The 24,134-nt window shown below is 52.6% G+C and overlaps 1 protein-coding gene across 1 annotated transcript in view; it reads right to left on the bottom strand.

Annotated features, from left to right (window-relative positions):
- Positions 1–8,960: 8,960 nt before the first annotated feature.
- Positions 8,961–24,134, bottom strand: part of RBM20 (RNA binding motif protein 20) — a 178,398-nt gene continuing 163,224 nt past the window's right edge. The window contains exons 10-14 of the mRNA XM_032423002.1: positions 23,011–23,115; positions 21,249–21,909; positions 19,551–19,685; positions 13,096–13,217; positions 8,961–9,071 (exon numbers count right to left, since the gene is read on the bottom strand). Coding sequence (XP_032278893.1) covers positions 8,961–9,071; positions 13,096–13,217; positions 19,551–19,685; positions 21,249–21,909; positions 23,011–23,115 — 1,134 coding nt within the window. The remainder of the gene's footprint in view (positions 9,072–13,095; positions 13,218–19,550; positions 19,686–21,248; positions 21,910–23,010; positions 23,116–24,134) is intronic.

The following is a 24,134-nucleotide window of genomic DNA, read 5'->3' as shown; positions in this document are numbered from 1 at the left end:
GAGACTCGTGAGAGGCTATTTCACCAACAGGTCAGGGTTAATTATTAATCATCTGGTTAGCCTAATCGATCTAGACCAAGGTCTCTCTCTTCCAGGGCTGTGAAATCCCCACTCACTGGGCTAAGCCCCTAGGGCTTTCTAGATGCTCCAAGAAAACGGTGTTGGGAGGCTCCCTGCAGCCCCTGGCTCTTCAGGAGGCATTGATAAGGTGTGGGCACTGAGGAGGCAGGCGTGGTTTCCAAGATGCAGGGTGAACCAAGGCCAGCCACCCAGTGTTGACACAACTGTCATAAACCATGATTTGTTCCCAGCTCTGCCTGGGAAGGTCCCTGAGAACTGGGTGGGCCTGGCTAGGTAGGGATGCAGAGTGAGGACAGAGAGGTTTGGGGAGGGGATGACCCTGGGAACACAGAGGGATGGAGCTGGCATAGGAGGCCTAGCTCTGTGGCTATAGAAGAATCCAACTGTTAAAAGGCCAAGCTTCGTGCAGTACAAGCAGGGCTTGTGTCTCCGACCGTCAAGCTGCCTCCCGGTCCGAGGTGGGTGGGCGCCCTGGATGGAAGGATGGACCAAGCCATGGGTGGGGGGAAGGGAGGGTGGGGGGCAGGCAGGTGCTCCCTGGCACCAGTCCAAGGACACACCCTGCTCTGACAGCCAGCTGGTGACCGGGCAGAGACTGGGGACTCAGGTCGTCCCAGGGATGGGCAAGGAGGCCACTTCCTCCTTTAACTGAGCCGGTGGTAGCTATTCTGCGGTGGGCCCAGAGGCAGCAGGACACACTCGGCGCCTTTGTAGATGCAATGGCCAATGTAGAGACAAACCTATAAACCGATCACAAGGCTGCCAAGGGCTGTCAAAGAGAGGCCGCTGGGTGTGTGTGCGTGGCGTGGGGGACGGTGTCCTGAGACACGGGGGAGAGGAGGTCAAAGAGGGTCAAGAAAGACAGAAAGCAGAAAGAAGGTAACCCTTCCCTAGGATGTTCAAGGAAGTCCTAGTTTGCAAGCGGAGGGCAAGGGGACGGGCATTCCGGCCGGCGGGAAGACCACGGGCGAAACCGAGGCGCTGAGCAGGGCCTGTCTGGGGCCGAGGAGCCGGGGCGCGGGGCCAAACCGCGGCCGGCAGCTGTGGGGGTGAGAAGTGGGTGGAGATGAGGCAGGCCACACGGGGGGCCGGCAGAGACCAGGTGCCCCGCAAATGCAGCCCCAGCCAGGGGTGGGGGATGGGAACAGAACCCCATCTCCGGACAGGCCTGTGGCTTGTAGCGCTGGGGCCGTGCAAAGCACTGGAACAGAGGGACTGCCCCCCCTGGGGACTGTGAGCTGTGTCCTGTACCCGCCACCTCTCACCTGGGCTCCATCCAGCTCCGGCAAGCACCAGGCACGGGCCGGACGTGCAGAGGGGCAGACGAGGTGCCAGGGGGTAGACATTCGCCCGAGTCTGAGTGAATCCACCGTGGCTCTGACACAGGGAATTGGGGTTTGGATTCCCAGCTTCGGGGACCTGTCCCTGAACTGGAAAATTCTCTCCCTTCCTGCCTTGCAAACCCACAGGAGGTGCCCCGGTACCCATCCTCCTCAGGGCTGGTCCTTATCAGACAGGTTTGAGGTGGCCCAGGCTCAGCCTGAGGGAGTCAGAGCTTCCCAGTCAGGCCGGGTTTCCTCCTGGCCATGTTAACCCGTGGGAGAACCCCAAAGAGCAAATGTCCACAGGTTGTTTCCCAAAACCCAGACCAACGGGATCCCCACCCAGAGGGCTGTGTCGTCAGGTGGGTGTGCAGGCCGGCTGGGCGGCTGGGGAGACAGCAGCTTCCGCCTTGTCTTACGGACTCGGCTCCTGGGAGCTCAGCTAAGTAACAGGAGAAGTTTGGAAACAAAACAAAACGAACCCCAAACGCACAAATTCAAGCCAGCACACTGGCTAGTGGGCTAGGCAGAAATGCACAGAGATCAGGTCTTTTGACACTGGGAGGTGTCACCCTGACATCAGGGACCACTTCACACAGACCGGAAATCATCCACTGCTCTGTTCTCCAGCTACCTAAGGACTTTCTCCAAGCCTCTCGGTGCCTCTGCCCACATCATGGACAGTCCTACAGGAGAATTCTAGAATACCGAGTCGAGTAGAACAATTTCCCCAGATAAACTGCAACACTCTTTCTCTGCTAACAAAGAGAAAGCCAAGTAATGGACCTTGCTTCCTCCTTTTGCCTTGGCTCCCAGGAGGCTCCCAGTCAAATCTCACGCTTATCCACCACCACTCCATCAGCCCTTACTGCTCCCATCCTTGCTGCCCTCAACTTGTCTCAGCCCTCACGTAAAATTTCTGTTGGTTTAGGGGTACCTGGCTGGCTCAGTCAGAAGAGCACCTGACTCTTGATCTCTGGGTCGTGAGTTTGAACCCCACATTGTGTGTAGAGATTACTAAAAAATAAACTTAAAAAAAAACCTTTTTGGGGGCGCCTGGGTGGTTCAGTCGTTAAGCGTCTGCCTTCGGCTCAGGTCATGATCCCAGGGTCCTGGGATCGAGCCCCGCATTGGGCTCCCTGCGCAGCAGGAAGCCTGCTTCTCCCTCTCCCACTCCCCCTGCTTGTGTTCCCTCTCTGTGTCTCTCTCTGTCAAATAAATAAATAAAATATTTTTTTTTCTTTTGGTTTACTCTGGTCACACATGGCCTGTGTTGTAGATCATCTCAACTCCTTGTAGGAAGGAGGTGGTAGGTAAATAAACAATGAAGTTTCACTCAGGAAGGAGAGGTTGAAAGTGCAAAGTCTGGCCAACATTCTGGGGCTGTGGGAAATCCCCTTTTGATCACACCCTTGTAACCCAAATTACCTGAAAACAGAGAACAGGGCGCTTTTCTCCCCTCCCTGAAGCAGGAGGAACTGGAGCATGCCTGGGCCTTGCTATGCCCTCACCCCGAGATCCAGCTCCCCTGGCAAACTCTGCAGCCTAAGGACAGGAAGAAACTGCTTCTCTGGTGCCTGTTTTTCTGCACCACAGTGGGTGGGGGCCTGCCTTCAGCTACTTTCTAGGGAGGGCAGGTGTTGAGGAGATCAGTTTCAGGAATTTAGCAGTCCAGGTGTCAGTCATAAGACAGGAGAACAGCTAAATTGGGCCCTTGAATCATCCCTACCCTGTTGTGCCTCGTGGCCCTGGTCTAGAGGCTTTAACGAGATGTAGGAACAGAAGACCCCCATCCTGAGACAGCCAGTAGAGAATGGTGGTTAAAAGCATGGTTTGAGGGGCGCCTGGATGGCTCAGTTCTTAAGCGTCTGCCTTCGGCTCAGGTCGTGATCCCAGGCTCCTCGCATCGTGCTCCCTGCTCGGCAGGAAGCCTGCTTCTCCCTCTCCCACTCCCCCTGCTTGTGTTCCCTCTCTCGCTGTGTCTCTCTCTGTCAAATAAATAAATAAAATCTTAAAAAAAAAAAAAAAGAAAGCATGGTTTGAGAGTCACATGGACCTGGGTTTGAATCCCAACTCTGCCATTTCCTGGTCTCTGACCCCAGGCAAACCTCTGTGGGTCCCTGAGCTTCATTTTCCCCATCTGTGAAATGGGAGAATAACTGACGAGGCCAAGAGACAAGGTCCCCATAGTGTACACACTGAGTGTGGCATGTAGAGCTGCTCAGCAGTCTCTGGGGAGAATATCGGTATTGGTGGCGGCTCACAGGGTGGGAGAAGGAGTGTGCGAGCCTCAGGGTTCGTCGCTGGCAGGGACATGGCCCTGGGGGGTGCCCCTGTTCTGTGGGACTCCCGTCCCCCAGAAGGCCTGATGACTGTGCACAGGGGGCCAGGGCTATCCGCAGATCTCAGGGGGTCTTCTTAATAACCAGAGTTCTCAGCCATTAAGAAGGATAAAGAGACCATTGGAAAACAGACTTTTGCCGAAGCACAGTCAGCATGAATCCAACTGAAGAAGTCCTGACACGTGCCCCAAGCCCAGTGTGATGACCGCCCTGCCGCCACCAGCTGCCGCCGTCTCCATCTGCCATGCCGTGAGGGTCCTCCTTCAAGCCTCTCTCCCGCTCGAGTCTCTTCTACCTTGAATGGTCTCCATTCACTCTTGCCTGCCCTTCCCCCAGCAAAATAAATGCCCCTTCTATTCCAGGAGCTGCCGGGGAAGTCCCTGGTTGACTTCTAGGGAAATGTTCGAAAACTTCGGAGTGTGAGCAGAGGACTCCACCTGCCCTGAATCAGCCCCAGGCTTGCTCAAGTGCAGGGGCCTGCACGCTCCCCGTGCCCGCCTGCGTGCTTCCCGGGACCTGCTGAGACAGAATCTCCACGGAGGGGCCGGGAATCTGTATTTCTAACAAGTTCCCCAGGTGATTTGGATGCACAGAAAACATAAAAACAAACAAACCAACAGTGATTTGTCTTGAATCTTCACTGAGGGTCAAAGTCCAGCTAGGGATCGGCCTGGAAAATTCACGAAGTAATCTAACTGAAACAGCCTCTATCCCTGTGTGTACCCAGCAGGACTACCCGGGAGATCTGGATTCTCGTCTTGATCTTATACCAATAAGCTGTGTTGCCTTGGACAAGTCACTTCTCCTCTCTGGGCCTCAGTTGTCTCACCTGCAAAGGGAAGGGCCAGGACTTGAGGGTCCCTGGGTCCATCCTGTTCCAACACACTTGGAAATCCGGTTGGGATGGGCTCCTTTGTGGAATGGGAAAGGAGAATGGAGGGGTGTAAGGGGCGAGTCTAGATGTCCCATCCCTGCCTTGATGGACAGTCAACAGTTGCCATTGATGTTCCAATGGGGGCCAAGGTCAGTATCTAAATGGTCTGGCCTAGTCAGGGACGGTGAGAAGGAATATCAATGTCCAGGCCATGGCAGAGTGGAACCAGGGGCAGTCTGCCATTGATCCTTGGGAAGAGGAGTGAGCACAGAGAGTGGGTCTGAATGTCAGGGCTCTGGCTTGGTAGACTGGCTCAGATCCAGGTTCCAGGGCCTTAAAGAATATTGGAGAGAAAATGGGAACGCCCAGGCAAGGGCAGGGGGACTGCAATTCAGGGGGTCCCCTGACAGGATATCTCCACCGCACAGCCCTGGGGAGTGCCATCTGACAGAATACAAGGTGCACGGTGCCCCCCAGAGCTATGCCACCCGGAGGGACATGCAGGGCCTGGGGACCGGGGACACGGTCATGCATTCTGGATCCTGAACTTGGCACAGAGGACAAGCTCCAGGCCCCTTCACTACTTTGGCCAGCTGGGGCCCAGCCAGCAGTGGCAGGGAAGGATGCTTCTCCACCCCTCCTGGTGGGAACTGGAGGCCTGAGCTCAGTGCCCGGATGGCCACAATAGGCTGAGGGTTGGGCGGGGGACCAGCAACAGGCTCGACAGGAACTTTCCTCAGATCTACAATCTGCTCCTGCTAATTACAGGCGGCCCCACTCACTTTGCCCTCTAGGGCCAGACTGCCCAGCCCCTCCCCGTTGACTCAGGAGCACTGCCAACAGGAGGGAAGGGCCCACGGAAGGTTCCAGGACGTTCAAAGGACTGGCCAACTGGGCTCAGGAGACTGGCCTTGTTTTGCTAGAAGAAATGGTTGAGAAAGAGCTTAGGATTCCGAAAGCAAACAAGGTTCAGTACCAGACAGCGTACCAAGTGTTTTCACCAGCAATTACCTTAAACCTGAAACAACCCAGAGGTGATGTACACCATTATCCCCTTGGACACCCAAGGACTCGGGACTCAAGAAGTCACAGGGCTAACGAGAGCCGGGGCTGGGCATCCACCACCTCACAGCGGATGGAATGGTCAGAAACGACCCGACCTGACCTGGGGCCGGACAACGGGGTTCAGCCCGGGAGAAGACTCGGGGCAGTGGGCAGCAGGTTTATAAGAGGCCAAGAGACTTTTCTGATACTTCAAAAGGGACAGCAGCTCTCCACTTTGCCCGACTCACCCTTTGGGAGGCTCACCCAATTCCCCAGAGTTCCGGAGAGAAGCTGCTGTGTCTTCTCTGTTCAACCCTTTAGAGACCTCCTAGATTCAGAGAGGGGCCAGGTCCCAACCTCTGGCTCAGCGAGCTCCCCCCAGCCAAATGTCGAGGGGCCCCTGCATGACAGACAGCTACTCACAAGCTTTCAAATTCTCTTTATTAAAAATCCTTTTTTTTTTCCTTTTGTAAAAACAAACACTTGCGGTCAATTATACAGATCAGGAAAAGTGATGACGATTTATAAGACACTCAACAAATTCTAATACTTTACAAGTTCAAACTTAAATTAACTAGTGTTTTTCTTTTTCTCATAAGCTCAAAAAGCAAACTCTGGTCCAGTTCGAGTATAATCTAACAGATCACGGCCTCAGACTGTCCAAGGAAGGGACAGTAATGGCTGTCCTCACACCAACACCAAATCTACCAAATTCTTTGGGAATACTGCCTGTATATACTTTATTTGGGGTGTTTTACGATGAAAAGAAAATTACCTAGGCCTTTTGTTACCTTAACCCAGGGTACAAATGAATCTGTTGCTCACGGTAGCAGATGCTCTTAAACAAGCTCTTTGGGAAGACACTTTGAAATCGTTGACAAACACTGAAGAAAAGCTTTAAAAAATAAGTCCGTATTTTCCTGGTTGCCTGTAATATTGCTTTGTGTACGACACATGTAGGAATAAAAAGTGCAAATTATAGAGTGGGTGAAGGACCATGCCAATGGAATTGTATAAAAATAAATACAAATAAATACAAATATATACACAAATGCAGAATCTTAGATGATTTTTAAAGTGAAGGCTCTGATTGGATGCAGAGAGCCTCTGCTCGATCCCTCCCAGAGGCTCTCACCAGCTGTCCAGTATGGAGAAGGTCAGTCTATCAGCAAGGGAACCATCCCATTACTTGGGAATGAGGCTGTTTGAACAGCCATCCTGATTTCCATGGAAACGGTGCTGTGGGGGGAGGGGCGCGGGGACGGGCTGGTGGGGTCGGCTTTCACTTTGCGGGAAGAAAAGACTGCCAGCCTCTCTGAAAATGCTCAGTTCCAGCCTCCGGTGGAGGTGATAGGCTCTTCCCAGCAAGGTGCCCAGAGAGCTGGCCCTGGACATCCCCTGAGTGGGAAGGATGACAAATAGGGCCAGAGGTTTTCCCAGAAATGGGGGAGGCCGGTCTCCAGAACACCAGGTAAAAACCTGTGGAGGCAGCTTGAGCTGAGCTGCCATCTTCAGAGCCCACTCTCTTTGAGACACCAACCTTCCCGAGGCCCCCGGATGGCGTCACGCCGCGGTCAGGCTTCCCGCTTCCTCCAGCCCCTGACGGCGCGAGCCCAGGCTGGCTGATTGGCCTCCGGTGCTGGCCTTCTCTGTTCTCTTTCGCAGGTTCCCTGCAACTCTCTCCTCACCAGTAACCATGTGCCCGAGGTTTACACAGGATCATTTTATGTCCTACACTTCTTCCTTCTCTGTGCCTCAGATTCACTGATAAAATGTCAGTGTCGAACTCAGATAATTTCTCTATTCTTCTGCCATTAGTGCAGAGGACAGAATGTGCAGTATACATATCTACCACAAAAAAAAATCTGATCTACTATAAAAAATGCAAAAAATAATATAAAACAAACAATCCCTTCCTAGTCTATCTATCTGTGGTCAGGAATAGAAACACAGGAACCATCTTCCCAGGGCTGAGCCAGGGAAGTAGCTCAGCTTGTGGAAACAGCACAAGGCTCCCCTCTGACCTTCTTGAGGTCTTCCTCGGGGCTGTGAGCAAGCCTCATGTCCCCCCAGCACCTCTGTCCCAAACGCTCCCCGTGGAACATCAGACTCTCTAGTCTGGGGCCTGAAGGCACTCACCTCCAGTATCAGCAAACCCTACAGGAAGAAGAGTTCTGTTCTTCATGACATTCAACACCCAAGTGTGCACACAGGGGTCCTCTGAAGTGCCCTCGACCTCCTGCCCACCTACCAATTCCTGGCAATCCTCAAATGCTGCTCCTCACTCCTGCAGCCTTGCTCTTTCCTTAGTTTCTCTCTCCACTGAGAGACCATTTTAAAAACCACCCCACTGAGAGGCTGCTGGAGCCCAGAGCGCAGGCACCAGGAGCGAGTCAAGGACAGATGCCGTGTTTTCGGGTCCCTTGAGCCAGTGCCACATGCGGCTGGGAAGCCAGCATTCGACCCAAGCCCGTACCAACTATTGTTTTGGCGGAAGGGAGAAGACACTACTGTTTTCATTTTTAATTGAAGTGAATCTATACCAAATTCATTGTCCAGGACAGAACAAAGCTTGGCACCTCCTGAAATCCTGAGGATGGAAATAAGTTTGGGGGGCGGGGAGGACTTAATAGAGCTTCCAAAATGAAGAGCTCTTTTCCTCCTCGGTGAAATTCATTGCTTTTATGTTAAGGCATGAATCTGGTGGACTTCTAGAGGAACTGAGAGGTTGAAAGAGTTATTAAAAACGGGGGCTTTTCAAAAAGATGGTCCCGCTGGAGGAACTCCCAGCTTCTGCCAACTGCTGGTCTAGGGGGCCCCCCCCCTCCAGGCCTGCATGACCCGACAACTCCCCCGGCTCAGGACGCCAGGCACAGAAAACGCTCCAGGCCCCCCAAAGTGGGTCTTGACCCGGGAGTTTCCGTGAGAGCTCTTCCTTGGCCTGACCTGTCCTGTCCCATCAAGAATTTGAACACTGTGAAAATCCCTGAGAAGTTGGATTTTATGAAAAATAAATGACCCTTGGCACAGAAGGTGAGAGAGAGGGAGGGAGGGGGAAGAAGAGAGAAGCAAATTGAAGGAAACAAGAATCAGGGAGGTCGGGGGAGAGAGGGTGACCCTCAGCCGCTGGACACATCAGGTGACAGCTTCACTGCGGAGACACTTCAAGGGCATTTTCACGAGTCTCCGAGGACGAGCCGAGGCAACATGGCTGGCCTGGTTTTCCTTCCTCTCTGGCTTTAGCTTCCGTCACCGAGGTCAGGAAGGCCCCACCTCGGCTCCCGGCTTCCCGCAGCGTCAAGGCTTCTTCCTCTCAAAGTGCGGCACGATTCCGCCCTCCTCAGGCCTGGGGCTGCTGGCCCCCTCGGTCTCCTTCAGGCCCTCCTCGGCCAGCTGGGACAAGTACTTCTGCGGTGGCAAGAGAGGGACAAAGGGAAGGGACAGGGTCAGTGGTGACCTGGCGGGACAGGGGAGGGGACGGGAGGGCAGGATGTACCTGGGCCCCTTCTCGCATCATGTCTCCCAGGGTGTGGGACCCCCTCCCAACCCTCCCCCCCAAGTCCTTCTGGGGCTACAGGACCCACGCTCAGCTCCCTCCTCTCTCTCTGTTAGTTTACAAGTACAGCAGGGCTGTCCTCGAAAACACAGATCCTAACAACGGGACCACTTCCAAGGCCCTTATCCTGTGCAAGCGCTCTTCTCTCTCCTTATAGAAACTCATTGAATGCTCACAATGACTCCACTTGTTTTCCAGAAGAGCCTCAGCGCCCAGGGGCATGTCTGCGCGTCACAGGCAGGGGGGACCAGAGGCCAGGCGGACCGGCCGACCTACGGGGGGGAGAGCAGCACTGTCCTGCGCGGATTGCCAAAGCCGGCTGCCGCCTCTTGTAACCACCTGTTTCCTGGCGGGCAGAAGGCAGGCCGAGAGCCCGGAGGTCTGTCGCTGGATTCCTGTTCTGTAGCGGGGGGCTGCCTCATACCGCCCCCGGACACTCGCTGCTATCACCACCGGCCCCCGGCCACACGGCAGGCCGCCCCTGGGATTCTAGATTCCGTGCAGTGAGACGTAACGGGCCCCAGCGGGCTCCTCTGATCGCCCAGGCAGCAGGGGGCAGTGCAAAGAGCACTGGATTAGGAGTCAGTGGGCAAGTGGTCACATGTGTGGGCTCTGCTGCCAGATGACGCGGGTTCAGATCCTAGCTCTCGGCAGGCAAGCCACCCAGGCTCTCTGACATCCATGCAGTGTGGTTAACAACAGCAACTACCGCTGTAAGGTGGCTGTGAGGTCCACGGGTGGTACGGTAAGCACTCAGCGCCTGGCTCAGGACAAGTACCCCGTCATGTTGTCCTTTATCGTGAGGGGCATCGGCCTTCTGACTCTGGGAAAGTACTCGTTTTCTCTCTGCCTCTGACTCCTAATCTGGTAAACGGGAGAAACGGTGCCTTCCTCCTCCCAGGGCGATTCTGAGGGTCAGACGAGGTGATGCCTGTAAGATGACCTGCTCTCTCTAGAAGAAACCGGTTGGCTCTGAGAGGTGGGTGAGCCTGATGGGGAGAGCGGCAGACCGACCGTGGGTCCCTGCGGGCCAGGCTGCTGAGGGAGGGCCCGTTTGTTCTCCACCTCACCCCAGGAAGGGAAATGTGGGCTCACTCCTCTCTGGACCTGGAGCCAGGGAGGCATCTAGTTTTCCTATCTGACCTATCTGACTCCCCTCGTTGTTCTGGGTCACTCTGGATGGGTTCTCTTCGGGTTATGACCAGCAGTGGGGGCCCAGCAGAAGCTGCACAGGGAGAAAGGAGGCTCCTTCCACCTGCTCCCCGCCTCAAAGAGCAATCCCTCACCCCCACCTCCAGGCCTGCCGGTGGTGCTAAGTTTACAAGTTGCCTGACTTAGGTGTGAACCAACACCTGCTGCTCAGGTTTGAATTCTTCACTTTTCACACATGTAACGTGGGGTAGTGTGGGGTGCGTGAGGCTGTGTGGACAAGAGACATTCTGTCAAGGCCACTGACAGAAACCTTATCTGAGAAGCCCGCGGTGGAGGCCCCCAGCTCCCCAACAGGTGTGCCAGAGAAACCTGAACTGCAGTTGGCAGGCCTGAAAGGCTTAGCCCATGTCTGGCCCTGACGTGCCTGGGGACCACGGGAATGGCTCTGGCCTGCTCTGGGGAGGTGAGTCTGCCTGGGGGGTTGGCCCATAGGCCCAGAACACAGTGTAGTCCACTGTCCTGGAAAAAAAAATACAGGATTTAGAATCAGAGGCCCTGGCAAGTCTGGACTCATCCTAACTTCTTGAGTGATCTTGAGTTGCGTGGTCTCCTTGAGAACTACACAATCCAGCCGAGAATACCACATGAGATCAAGAGCTCGCACACTGAGGTATCAGAACCTGCTATTTTTTTAAATGAGGATCTTCAGGCCCAGCCCTGGAGAAAATGAATAGCGGGTGTAGGGTGGGTCCAGGAAGCTGCATGTTTAAAAATGCCAGCTGGTATGAGGACCACAGTTGGGGAAAATCAGGACTAGATGATCTCCGATGCTGCCATTCTATAGGTTTTATCTTGTTGGGGTGGGGGATGATGATGTCTTCAGGGTAGACGGACACCCTCCGCTGGCTCTGTAGAGCCCAGTCTGGATGCTTGGTCTGGTCAAGTCAGGCCTTCACTGCGCTCCCCCAGGAGAGGCCAGGACTTGGGCCCCAGGCCCCACAGCTTCCTTGGTCACAGAGCAGCTGCTCGCAGAGGGAAATCAAGAGGCTTAAATGACATGAGTCCAGGCATAGCCAATGACAATCCCTTGCAGATGGTGACACAGGCCATGCCATTATGGGTCTTGATTTGCAAGATCAGCTTAACAGGCTAAAAAAGGGCAAGTGATTAAGAATCAGGCAATCTGTTTCCGGGCCTGGTAACTCACCACCTGCATGGCCTTGGACAAATCACATAGCTTCTCTGGGCCTCAATATCCTCAACAAAAAACAAGAGTTGGCCCATATCTGAGTCTCTTAACTAGGGATGCACATTGGAATCATATGGAGAACTTTCTCAAATTATGTATTCCTGGATCACCTCCCCCCATTCTACTGACTAGCTCACCTAGTATGTGTGTGTGTGTGTATATATATATATATATATATATGTATATGTATACTTTCAAAACACTGTCCCGGTGATTCTATTTCACACCTCTGGCTGAAAAATCCTCGATCAGCCACTCTAACAATTTAACAGCAATGTCTGCTCTGGCATTAGGACATGCTGCCACCACGAGGGTCTGCCCTAGGTGAGGCCTCATGTGCCAAAAAACTAGTCTGGCTCCTTGTAGTAAAAACATAAGGTGCCTTGGAATACTTATCCCTGGCATCTGATATACCATGCTTTCTATTAAGGTCCCGAAGATCCCCCCCACACCCAAAGTTGCAACATGCTGCATGTCAGTTAGGTATATATTACAGAACTTACTACTGTCTTGCATTGATTCTAAGATGAGGTTTTTTTCCCCCACACGTTAACATCTCTGAAACTGAGACGCATTTTACAATTGATGGAGTCTCACCATTTACTTTACAACAATTTTTTTCCTCTTGGTATCCAAAAAGTGGTAGTGTGTCTTATAACGGCTGGGACCTCAGATTGGATGAAACACAGTAGTATGTTTTATATGTCCCCTGTTACTATACCATAAAACTTATTTTATTGCTTATCTCCTACACTCGGATGGAAGCTCCAAGAGGGCAGGGGTTTTTGTCTTTTGCTTGCGTGTGTGTTTATAATTTTTTTAAGTTTTATTTATTTGAGAAAAAGGGAGAGAGAGAGCAGGAGCAGAGGAAGAAGCAGAGGGAGAAGCAGACTCCCTGCCAAGCGGGGAACCTGACGCAGGGCTCGATCCCAGGACCCTGAGATCATGACCTGGGCTGAAGGCAGACACTTAACTGACTGAGCCACCCAGGCGCCCCTGTGTGTGTGTGTGTGTGTGTGGTTTTGTTGTTTTATCTCCAGACCTAGAACAGCGTCTGGTACATAGCATGCCTCTGATAAATAGTTGCAGTGGCAGATGAACATTTGAATAGAACATAATGGTGATTTTTATTGCAGCAAACAGGGGAACAGCATGGGGGAACAGAAACAGAGAAATGCCTGCATCTAGAATATCCAGGTCTTGTGAAAAGGGGTCAGCCTCAAGCATGGGCCGGGTGATCCCTAACTCGAGTTACTCAGACCAGGGGGAGAAGCAGATACCCCAAAACCCGCCCCCAACAGAATGCTGTAAGTATTCCAGGGGAGACAGATGTCCTGAGAGCACAGGGAAGGCGCCAGCACGTGGAGCAGCAGCCTGGGGGAGACGGGCCAGGGGAAAGAGCTGTTTGTTCTCCACGTGGTGGAAGGACATCGACTGGGGAGCCCCCCGGTCCTGGGCAAGGAAGGCTCCCTTACCTGTAAGTTCCTGTAGTGGACAGCACTGCGACAGTGGTTTATCTTCGCCATCTCCTCGCTCGTGTAGAACAGCCCGCACAGCTTGCAGTAAAACCCAGTCCTGGGCACCACGAACTCCACCCCTGCAGGAGGATGGGGGACGGACAGGCAGGACTTAGGAAGACCACATGAGGCCCCTGTGGTCCTGCCAGCTGGCGGGTGGAAATGGGAGCACTGAGCTCCATCCCTCGCTTGCTGTTGACTCTGGCTGGTTATGGAGCTTCTCCAAGCCTAGTTTCCTCATCTGCAAAACAAGCCTGAGAACAGGGCCGACTCCATTCCCAGGTGGTTGTGAGGGAGTGCTTCACAATTCTCTGCTCTGCAGCTGTTCCTGGGAATGGGGCCCGGACCCTCCTGTTATCAGCCTGCTTCTAGGGAAACGAGGAGGAAGTTTCTCCATGCTGTACCCCTCTCTGTAGCTGTTAGGGCCAGGACTTGGGAAGGACTTGGGAAGGATGCTGTCATTTTTGTTTGTTTTAGAATTATACTCATTAAAGAAAACTTTAAAAATACACAAAAGTGAGGAAAAATCACTTAGAGTCATTCCAATCAAAACATTTTCTTCCATACTATCTCTATGTAGAGCTTTTTTTCGGTTAGGGGGCAGTTTTCATTATACCCTAAGTATAGTTCTGTCTCCTCTCTTTTTCATGTAATCGTGTATCATAAACATCTTCCCATCGTCCAGTGTTTACATCTGAACCACCCAGCGATAGCATTTTACTTATGGGATTTGCTAAATAGAAGTCAAAGGATTCTGGGCTGCCTTCTGATTTTGAGGAAAGGAAACGGTGGCCCGATGGCGAGAGAAGTGACGGTGTCACAGCCCAGAAGATGCATCTTCAAAGGCACGGTGGCTGCTCCAGCCGTCGCCAAGGTGTTTGGGGTCACCGTTCTCCTCTTGAAGCCATGGTCGGCAGAGTGGAAAGAGCGCAGGTCTGAGAGGGCACAGACCAGACTCCAGTAAGAACCTGTGGGAAGCTGGGGGGAGTCGGAACTGTCAGCAGAAGAGCAGGGCATCAGGGCCGTGAGAAGCAGGACCCCTTAGGGAACTGCGGGAACGGGGCCGGCGGTTCCTGCTCTCAGGCTGGGGGGCTGGCGTGTGCACGCCCGCACTTGGCTGGTCTGCTGCCCACCTGCTTAGCGCCCGTGGCCCTGCGGGGGGCCGGGGGGGCCGCAGCGGGTGGAGGGGGGCCCAGGGCAGGGGGGCCGCCCTCCAGGGGGACTGCGGCCGCTTCTGGCAGAGAGGGAGACCGCCCAGGGCTCCATCAAGGCGCTGCGTGGGACCACAAGCCTGGGCTTCCTTCACTTTCCTCCTGCCGTGTCCTGTGGGACAGAGACCCTGCCATTGAGTGGCCGCTTAGACTGGTAATTACAACTTTTTTTTTCATTTCAAAAGAGCCACTTATCAGTGTGCAGCGGCCAGCCTGGACGGAGGCGGGAGCCTGGGAGGCCTGCCCAAGGCCTGCTTTGACTGATTGCTCCTCTGTGGTTTGGGCCTGGTTTTGGCAGCCTCCTCAGCCAGTTTTCTCTAACTGCCACGCAGCTCGCTGCCCTGCCCACAGCAGCCCCCAGAAGGGAGGGGGCCTCTCTTGGGCCCGCTGCCCAGAAAGAGTCTGTGCCCTTGCCCTCCTCACCTTCCTCCCACCCCCACGGCAAAGGACCGAAAAGTTGGCCCTGCTCTGCCTGTGGGTGGCCGGCTGGTCCCTCCACCTCACTCACAGGCCCGCAGCAGAGGAGCCGTAAGCGAGGCATGCCTTGGTCCTCTGTTCCCACAGAACAGTTCTCCCCAGCCTGCTCTGTAGGGAGATGTCCACACAAGACAAGATAAAGGCCACTGGGGAAGGAGACCACCACCCGGAGGCCACAGGGAGCAGACACAGGCCTGTGATCAGAGCCGCTCCCTCTATCCTGCCCCCGACCCTGCAGGAGGGCCCGTGGGTGGTCCCAGCAAAGAAACCTTGGGGTTTCATGGCAGGGCCCTGGTAAGGCCTCCAGCATCCTCCAGGTTTTCTAAGAGGCCTTCCAGCCCATGTCCTGGGTCCCCAAGAAGGGGCACCGCTGCCTCAGAAGCCACCACAGAGCGTAAAGCAGGGCCTGAGCTGTGGGCCCTTTCGACCCAAGCGGCACAGCGGCCATGTGAGGGGTTCTGGGTGAGGTTTCACTGGAACAACGACTTCCACTGCCCCCCCTGCAAAAAAAAAGGCTTGGAAGCCACAGTATAGTGGACAGAAAATGGAATTTAGAGTCCGAAAGATCTAGCTCTTTTACGTACACTGTGTGACCGTGGGTACGTTATTTAAACTCTCTGAGATTAGTCTCCTCATCTATAAAATAGAAATAATACTCCCACAAACGGTGTTATCATTTTGCCTGGTGCTCAAAAAATACTCGTTTCCTGCCGTGGGTTAAACATTTCTCCACAGAGGCCTTCCTGCCCCCTAACCCGGGCCCCAAAGGTGGGCAGCAACTCTTCCCTGCCCCCGCCTGACGTCCAGCCGTGAAGCGGTACCAGGTACTTAAAAGCACTGAGGAAGGAGAAGTCTGAGAAGGATCCCCAAACGCCTGGCAACCCCCCCCAGTAACTGGGAGTGGCCATGGGCACCACATGCCAACACCACCTCAGGATGCCTCTGGAATGGGAGGGCCAGAACTGAAGAAAACTCTCACTGCCCCAACCCGTCTGGAGCCACTCGGTCCTCCCATTTTTCAGCCTCTATTAAGCATGACAATTAAAGCTGTATTTGCTTTCTAATAATAGCTCCTGGGCCGGGTAATTATAACTACATCATCCTGGCAAATCCTGTGATGCGTGGAGGGGGAGCTTGCGTTTTGTAGGCAATGCCCTTTGGTTCTGGAAGCGCAGACCTTGGCAGGCTCAGGCTGGCTGGGGTCACTCAGAGCTGGCCTCAAACCCATGGGGCCATGCCCTCTCTCCGCTCCCCCCACCCCATGTCCACCCCATTCCCCGAGCACTGGGACCTCACCTCCCTTTACTCTGAATCCTTGGCATTCCCCATTTGCCTCCCTGCTCTCCACAAGGACAAAGCCCGAAGGCTGTTCCCTCCCTCCCTAGAAGTCCCTGCGGGAGTGCTGGATTCTGGAGCATAAGGGGCATGCAGCCCCAGTGAGAGGAAAGAGTAGGGCTCAATAATTACTTCATGAACGAGTAGTAACAACAGAGAACCCTCCTCCTGGAAAACACTCAGACGTTACACGTATTCACTCATTTCCTCCTCAAACTAACTATGCATGGTAGGCTTCTATTACTACCCTTAGTTATTGATGAAGAAAGTCAATAAATCAATGAGGAGAGCTGAAAAGGGTCGCTCTTTGTCCCCTAGCCAGCTGAGACATAAACCTGGGGAATCAGATTCCACAGTCTGTGCTCTTAACCGCTGCGCAAAAATTGCCTTTCCTACACTGTGCTTCCTGAACTAGAGGGACAGGAGGGCAGAGTGGTCTCAGATTGGAAACCCGGAGCTCTGACCTGACCTTGCTGTGTGACCTTGGGTAAGCATCTGCACTTGTTTCCTCTCCTGTCAAGTGTGGAGAATGGTGCCATACCCCCACCCCCTAAGATCAATAAGATAATGGGTCTCAAAGCTCATCGAAGACTACATGCAATACAAAAGCACAATCTGTTACAGCCCCAAACTGGAAACAACCCAAATGCCCATCAAGGGCTCAAAATAATTATGCTGAGTGAAAGAAGTCAGGCAAAAACCCTATATTCCAGATGATTCCCTTTGGATTCAAACTCATGTTTAGTGACAGAAAGCAGATCAATGGTTCCCTGGGGACCGAGGTGTGGGGAGGGAGGAATGACAAAGGAGCATCAGGAAACTTGGGAGGTGATGAATACGTTCACTATGTTACTGTGGTAATTAGTCTCCCAGGTGTACACATATGTCCAAATTGATCAACCATACACTTTAAACATGTGCACTTCTTTAACATCAATTATACTTCATTAGAACTGTTTTTAAAAAGCAGAATGAGATACCATTTTCCTAACAGGTTGGTAAAGATTCAAAACTGATGACGTCCAAAGTTGGTAAGGAAACAGAGAATGAGAATTCTCACTCCGGCAGGGAAAACTGGTATAATCTTTTTGGAGTGCAATTTAGCAGCAATTATGAAAAGATGAACTGCGAATATACATCACACCACCGCCCCCACTCCCCGCTCCCAGTCTAGGACGCTGTCCTGCAGAAACCCTGGCATGCACACAAAGGTGACGGCATGTTTGGAAGGCAGCAGAGCATAGAGGAAGCATGGTCCTATGAGTCAAATTACTGGGATTTGAATCCTGACTCCAGTCTTTGCGAATCATCAGCTTTGTAACCCTGCATCTCAGATTTCTAACTTATAAAATAAGGATAAAAATATTATCTACCTCATAGGTGTTTTGAGAGAGTTAAATAATGAAGTAAGCACTAGAAATGGTGCTTGCATGGTAAGTGACATAAACATAAAAGCTTAACTCTTACAGCATTTTAATAATGGGGTAAAACTGAAAACATGCTAAATGTTCACCAGTAGAGAAATGGATAAGTAATTTATGGTACGTCTTTTAGGGTGCAATATTTGCAATGGTTAAGAAGAATGCATTGTCTGTGTACTGACGTGAAAAGGTCTCTGACTCCCACTGTTAAGTTAAAAAAGCAAATTGTAGAACATTCTGTGTATGGTGTGACCTAGTCTCTGTGGGTATGATCGTGACTACCTCTGGAGCTGGGGAGAAACTGGAGTGAAGAGATAACAACATTTAACATTGACTTTACGTGGCTCTTATTTTTTACACTTGTCATAATAATCTATCACACTTTTTGGAATGAAAAACAATTTTTAAAAAGACACAGATGACAAGGTGGCAGAACTTATTCTTAATTTTTGCTTGTGTGGGTCGCACAGATTCCAAGTTCTTGGATGCCAAGAGACTTGTGTTACATTTCTCAACCGCCCCTGAGTGCCCTGCATGGTACCATGTTGTCTAGAAAGTGCTGCTCAGTAAAAATGGGTACTCTATGAAAATGGAACATTTGGAGGGCAGAAACAGTAAGAAATGTTCAAAAGGAGATGAAAAGAAAAAGAGAAACCTGATGGAAAGGGTGAGCCTCCATATTGACCAGCCCCTCCCTGAGTAAGCAGACGTGTGGTCATCAGTCCTCACATAACCCGTCTTTCTCGTGCTTCCTTGGGACGCTTTCCCAAATGACACCTTCCTAAGCTCTCTCTCTAGTGGCTGTTACTACTCCTTCGTCTCATTGCTTTCCAACCTCTCAGAGTCAATGCAAAGACTCAAGGACGACGTGGAGTGGGAGTCACCGGGTTAGCGGTGGTTATCAGAAGCTCCCAGGGTACTTTATTGAAGTAACTTCACTCCTTACCCTAAGGTTCTAGTTAACTCTCCCCTTATAAATGTGTCCTAGGTGATTCTATTATTAACCTCCCTTCCTGCACCCCCCACCACTTCCGCTATTGCAAATTCCACTATGGAATTGATCTGATTCAATTCCATATTACAGGTGAAAAAAACTAAGGCTCAGGAACCCCACTGTGGCCTCTGCATTTGCATATTCCCTGCCCAAAGCCTGAGCCACCTCCTTCTCAGTGCCTCCCACCAGCTGCACCCCTGGACCCCCAATCTCCATTCTGCCTCTGGCTGGGTTGCCTTCTCTGGCTAGGTGGGTTCTGACAGTACCTTCCATTCCCAGGGCCTCCGAGAAAAGTATTTTTACATCTCTCTCTCTCTCTCTCTCTTTATTGACTTGTTAATAAAGGACTTGTAGTGACTGGAAAAAATAAAAACCAAAATACATTCCTGGGTATGACTTGTCTGAGGTCATGCAGTCAGTCATCCAATAAGTGAAACAGGAAGGAAAGGGGCCCAGGTCTCTCTCTGTTCAATGCTCCCTCTACCAAATATAGAGTGTCTCCCCAAATGCAGTCTCTTCAGCATCATTGCCTCAGAGAAGCTGGTCCTTCAAAGAGGAAAAAAATGTAGCATTGTCTTGGGAAGGGCTGGGGCAAGGAGGGTAGGGAAGCCAGGAGCAGAAGAAGTTCATTTCTGTTGACTTTGGGCGGCCACTGGGGCCTCTGATCTCTGCCTGAATAAAGGCTGTGTGGTCAGGAATAAAGCATTCCCGAACAGGGAAAGCGAGTTTCTCTTTGCTCTGGCTCCCAGGGCAGTCCTGTTCAGGTCCTGACGCCGTGAGGTATCAGCTCTACTATCGGGAGACTGAAATTGCAAGAAACCTTCAAGATACGCACCATACCTATCCCGGTTATTACATCCGACGTTAAACACAACAACAAAATGACAAAAAAGCCCTCGGGACCTCTTAGATGTTACCATGGCGCTATCATTTCCTGGAGCTGAATGCTCAGGAAGGACTGTGTACTTCACCTACCTAGAGGAATGCTAAGTTCACTGAACACATCCTCTGGTTCCCAGGAAGGCAAAGAGAGGGGCTGTTTCAGCTCCACTTCGGTGTATTCTGGTGACCTCACGTCCAGAGATTTCATTTCCACGTACTTGGGGTTGTCTGCAAAACATGGGCCAAGGTAGAGAACTAAGGAAGCACAATGTACTTCAAAGACTCTCTGCCATCCTATTCTTGCACTGTGTGATCAGGCATGGTCCCTCGCACTGCTTAATAACATGAAGCGAGGGCGAGGACTGCTAATTAGAGCCCAAACGCTGTAATTGAGAGTTTGTTCCCCTGCCAAAAGGATGCCCCCCCACACACGAACGCTCGGCAACTCCGCGCCTTGGGTCCGTGGGGGATGGGCTGCCGCCTCCTTCGGTTGGCATGATCCCCGCCTTGCCCCCCAACTCAGAAATCACTCCCTCTCCGCAGGCAGGAGGATGACCGGCGGCCAAACATTGTGCTGACGTGTCTAGGCGCAGAGGTTGGCGCAAAAGACAATGCCACGTTCACCCCAAGCTTGTCGAGCGGTGTTATTAAATACGAGCTCCAAACACTGGGTAAGCAAGTCAGCCATGAACACCAGTGCGTGTTGAGACCTATACGGCAAAATAAAGGGGTTCAATCGGGGCACGGTGAACGTTTTGCTCCTTCTCCAGTCCTGCCTTCCGGAGACCCAGCCCAGGCCTCCGCGTTGCTCCGGCAACCAGGCAGGTGCTCAGGGCAGTTTCCATGGAGACTCGCAGGTGAAAAACAGCTCAGGTCAGCCCGCCATGCAGGAGAGCCTGAGTGTCCAGCAGCCGCCAGGCTCGTGCCAGCCACAGGGCGCGGGGAGGAAGGTTTCTTTTCAAGCCTCTACTCCACGGTTTCTGTCCCCGACTCTGGTCCCCCTCCCTGCCACCTTCAACGTGCTGCAGGCCCTCTGGGGAAGGAAGCGCTAGTTATTTTCCCGCGGAGAAGGCTGAGGGCTCCTCCTCCCCGCACCGTAGCCCTTGCCGGATCTTTGTTCCCACTTGGCAGAGAAGACAGGGCTTAGCCTATTTTAAACTCTGTCTCTCATGATGGCATAGCGCCGGGCACCCACAGCATCACCTGCAGCGGAGGCGGAGGACAGCCTGGGACAGGCCTCGCCTCCCCGTCAGGCCGTGGAGACTGAGGGGGTCTGCACCGGGAGCCAGGGGAATGGGCCGTACCCCCCGGGAGCCCCCCCCCTTGCCCCCGTCCCACCCTCTGTCCGCTCGGTGCTCCCTTCTCGCCTCCTGCTCTCCTGCCCCCTCCCCCGGGCTTCACAGGAGTAACAGCCCGGGTGGTCCGCCCTTGGGCAGGCCTGAGAGGCCGTCTGCTGATCCAAGGAACCAGAGCCCCTTGGCCTGATGATTCAAAGCTTTCGCTGATTTTAGTTGTCAGGGTCTATCTGGGCTCCCGTAAACTCAGAGAAGTCTATCCTGTCTGAGTTTGCTTCTCAGAAAACATGTGGCCTCCTATCTGATTTCCTTCACACCATTTGCCGAGAAGCGCTAACCGTTTAACCAGGCCTTTGGAAGCTGGCTTTCTGCACCAGCTTGAATGCTGGTTGAAACCTTGCTCATGTTCGTTCCAGCCTGCACGTGCCCGCACACCTCCCTAGGTGAGCAGTGGTCCCATCAACCCAACCGCACGGGAGAAAAGGGAGGTAGTTACCCTGGGTCGACATTCCTTGGCAAGCCTGGCTTTGGAGGCTGGTGTCGGTGCGAGGGCTGGCTTTCCCCTCCAGGGGGCTGCCTTCACAAGCCCTGTCTTCAGGGGTCCCCCTGGCCTTGCAGTCATCGAGAGGTGGGCTAGGCTGCCGGGCCCCCTCCTCTGCTGGCTCGGGGGAAGACATTTGCTGGAGTGGAGGGGCCAGACGCACATCGGAACGCTCCCCTCCCTCTGCCCGCTCCTCGTAGCAATCTGAACCCTCCAGTGAGAGGCCTGTCTTACGTTCAGCTGGCTTCCGCTCAGTGTCCAGATTTAGGCCAGGCATTTCCACGTCCATGTCACTGGGACAGCTCGTGGGGGCAGAAGGCAGGTCTTTGGGTGTCTTGAGGCTGATTTCCGTGGCCCCGTTCCCTACGGGCTTCACTCCCTCGTTGGTGAAATCCTTGGCTACGTCCAGGTCTAAGGTGGTCATCACACAGGGACATATTTCTGGACAGATTTTGCCCTTCTGGTCAATGGGCACAATTTCTTCCAGTTCTGGGATGTCTGGTTCCATAATAAAATCTTCCTCCTCACCAACCTCGTCCACCGTAACAAGCTCCTCCATGTTGGTGGGGTACCAGCTCTCCCCTTCGGCCTCACTTCCACTCTCCCACTCTTGCTCCTGAACAAACACGCAGAAGAAAGGTCAGAGAGTGACGGAGGAGCAGGTCTTGGTATTCAACCAGAGGGCGCAAACCTTGACCACTGGGCCCCTCTAATCAGAAAGATCCTGAGCACTCGGGCTTCTGCCTGGGAACACTTACTGGGTAATCAGGAGCTGTAAACCACTCAAGTCCCACATCGCTGATTCATCCCTAGGATGAGGCTCAAAAACAGCGTTTAGAATCAGCCCTTAATGCTGAATCTACCACGTTTAAAATGGCACAAAGAATTTCAAACCCTGGTGTATAATAGGTGCTCAATAAAGTTTTCGAATGAATGAATGATAAAGTTATAAACTCTAAATAAATCAACTGGCTGGAGCTATTTCCTTGCATGAAGGCCATCACTAAATGGAACTGTAGCCAAGTCCCCCTCAAAAGTCCCCCAAGCTCCCTTTCCCACAAGGGTGCAACTTTCATAGCCATGGCTCACACTTGGCCCCTCCTGAAATTCTGTCATGTCCCCAGGAGCCAGATTTCGGAGATCAGCCTCCTCGCCAGCAATACTCATCTCTCCACCCCTCCTGACCAGAAAGGCACAAAGCTGGCCGCGTTCCAAACACGTTTCTTTTTGCTGAGGCAGCCACAGCACTATAACTGGATATTTAAATTTTAATTAAGTAAAATAATCTTTACAAGCGCAGTAGATGTTTTTTTAATCCCAGGGTCTGGGCATGCTGAGGTCAGGGCCCTAGCTTGAGCATCCGAAGCTCCCCTCTTCCCCCAGCCCCTCCCAAGGGAACTATTCTGGGAGGCTGGCTCTGAAGCCTGAGTCTTTTTTGGGCACATGTTTTCTCTTATGAGTGCTGCCAAGGTGCTGGAGACTGAGGCAGAGCCCAGGCATGCAGTAAAGATCTCCTTAATAAAGACTGCAGAGATCCCAGGCAAAACCATTCTTCCAAGAAGTGCTGGCTTCATTCGTGGCAGCCCAGGTGGGGTCTTGGACACAGCCCATGCAGCGAGTGGGGCATCCCATGGCAGGATGGGGATGCCTGAGACGCGGTGCCCACGGGCCGTCATGCAGATGTGGTGGTCCTGCCAGCACCTGGGACCAAATTTACCTTCTTTGTCCTTGTGTCTTCTGCATCTGAGGACTCTGTTTCTTTCTCCTGCCTGGTCGCTGATGAGGTGCTTTCTTCCATGCCCTCCTGCTCTTCTTTTCCAGCCTTACCAAAAAAGAACAGAACAAACCAAATCAACAGAGGGGTGAGCAGGGGCAGAGGAGAGAGGGAGCGCCAAGAGAGAAAACAATGCAGCTAACAGTCATCAGGTGTGTCTCACAGGCACATTTCCTTGATCCTCACCAAACCCCTCGGAGGCAGGTGCCTTGCCTTTTATAGATGAGGAAATGAAGGATCAGAGAGGTTAAGTAACTTGCTCAAGGTCACACAGACAAGTGGAGGCACGGAAATGTCTCAGTGGTTGGACTGATATCTTTAGTGGGGCAGAAATCTCTGGCAAACTGGGTGTTTTTGCAGTTGTGAAACCTACAGGCAGGGAGGGTGAGTAAAGGGACCAAGGGTAAACTGGCCCGGGGGTTGACAACCATCGTGGTGACATCTCCCCAAAAGATCTGTTTTGGCCATAAAAATCACATCCGGGCCACTTATGTGTAGGAAGTGGGTTGTTAGTCAACCAGTGCCCCCCTCACCCCTTTTTCGTCCTCTCTCTGACCTAGAGCTATCGCCCAAATTAACAACCCCCTTCCCTTCTTCCTTCCTTCTATTCCCTCCCGCAAATTCAGTCCCTCATGAGAGTTAGCGCTCATGTCTGAGAAATTGAACAACTGAAAGCAGGTGTTTGGTTTGGGAAATTAGGGTCTCTGACCAGCCTGAGAACTGGGGTCAGCAGTCTATCATCCTCAAGCCAATCTGAACCAGTGCCCCTTTTTACATAATCTGTGAATTAACAAGGCTTTTCAAATTTTAAATAGTTGCATTTTAAATGACTACATAAGTACCCACATAATATCTTCACTTTGGCTTCTTGGCCCACATAGCCTAAAATATCTACTGTCTGGTGTTTTGTAGAAAAAGTTTGTCAACCCCCATTTTAGAAGTTTTGGGAGGATATTCTCCCATGACTTCAACTTTGGCCACCAAATCAATGACTCTTTCTGGAGTTTCTCAAGGGCACATTGCATTCTCTCAACAATTTTGGCTGAGGTTGGCTCTAAGTAAATGAC

This window comes from Phoca vitulina, unplaced genomic scaffold (genome assembly GCF_004348235.1).
Source record: "Phoca vitulina isolate PV1807 unplaced genomic scaffold, GSC_HSeal_1.0 scaffold28, whole genome shotgun sequence".
Classification (NCBI taxonomy): Eukaryota; Metazoa; Chordata; class Mammalia; order Carnivora; family Phocidae; genus Phoca; species Phoca vitulina.
This window is presented reverse-complemented; position numbering and strand designations above follow the sequence as displayed.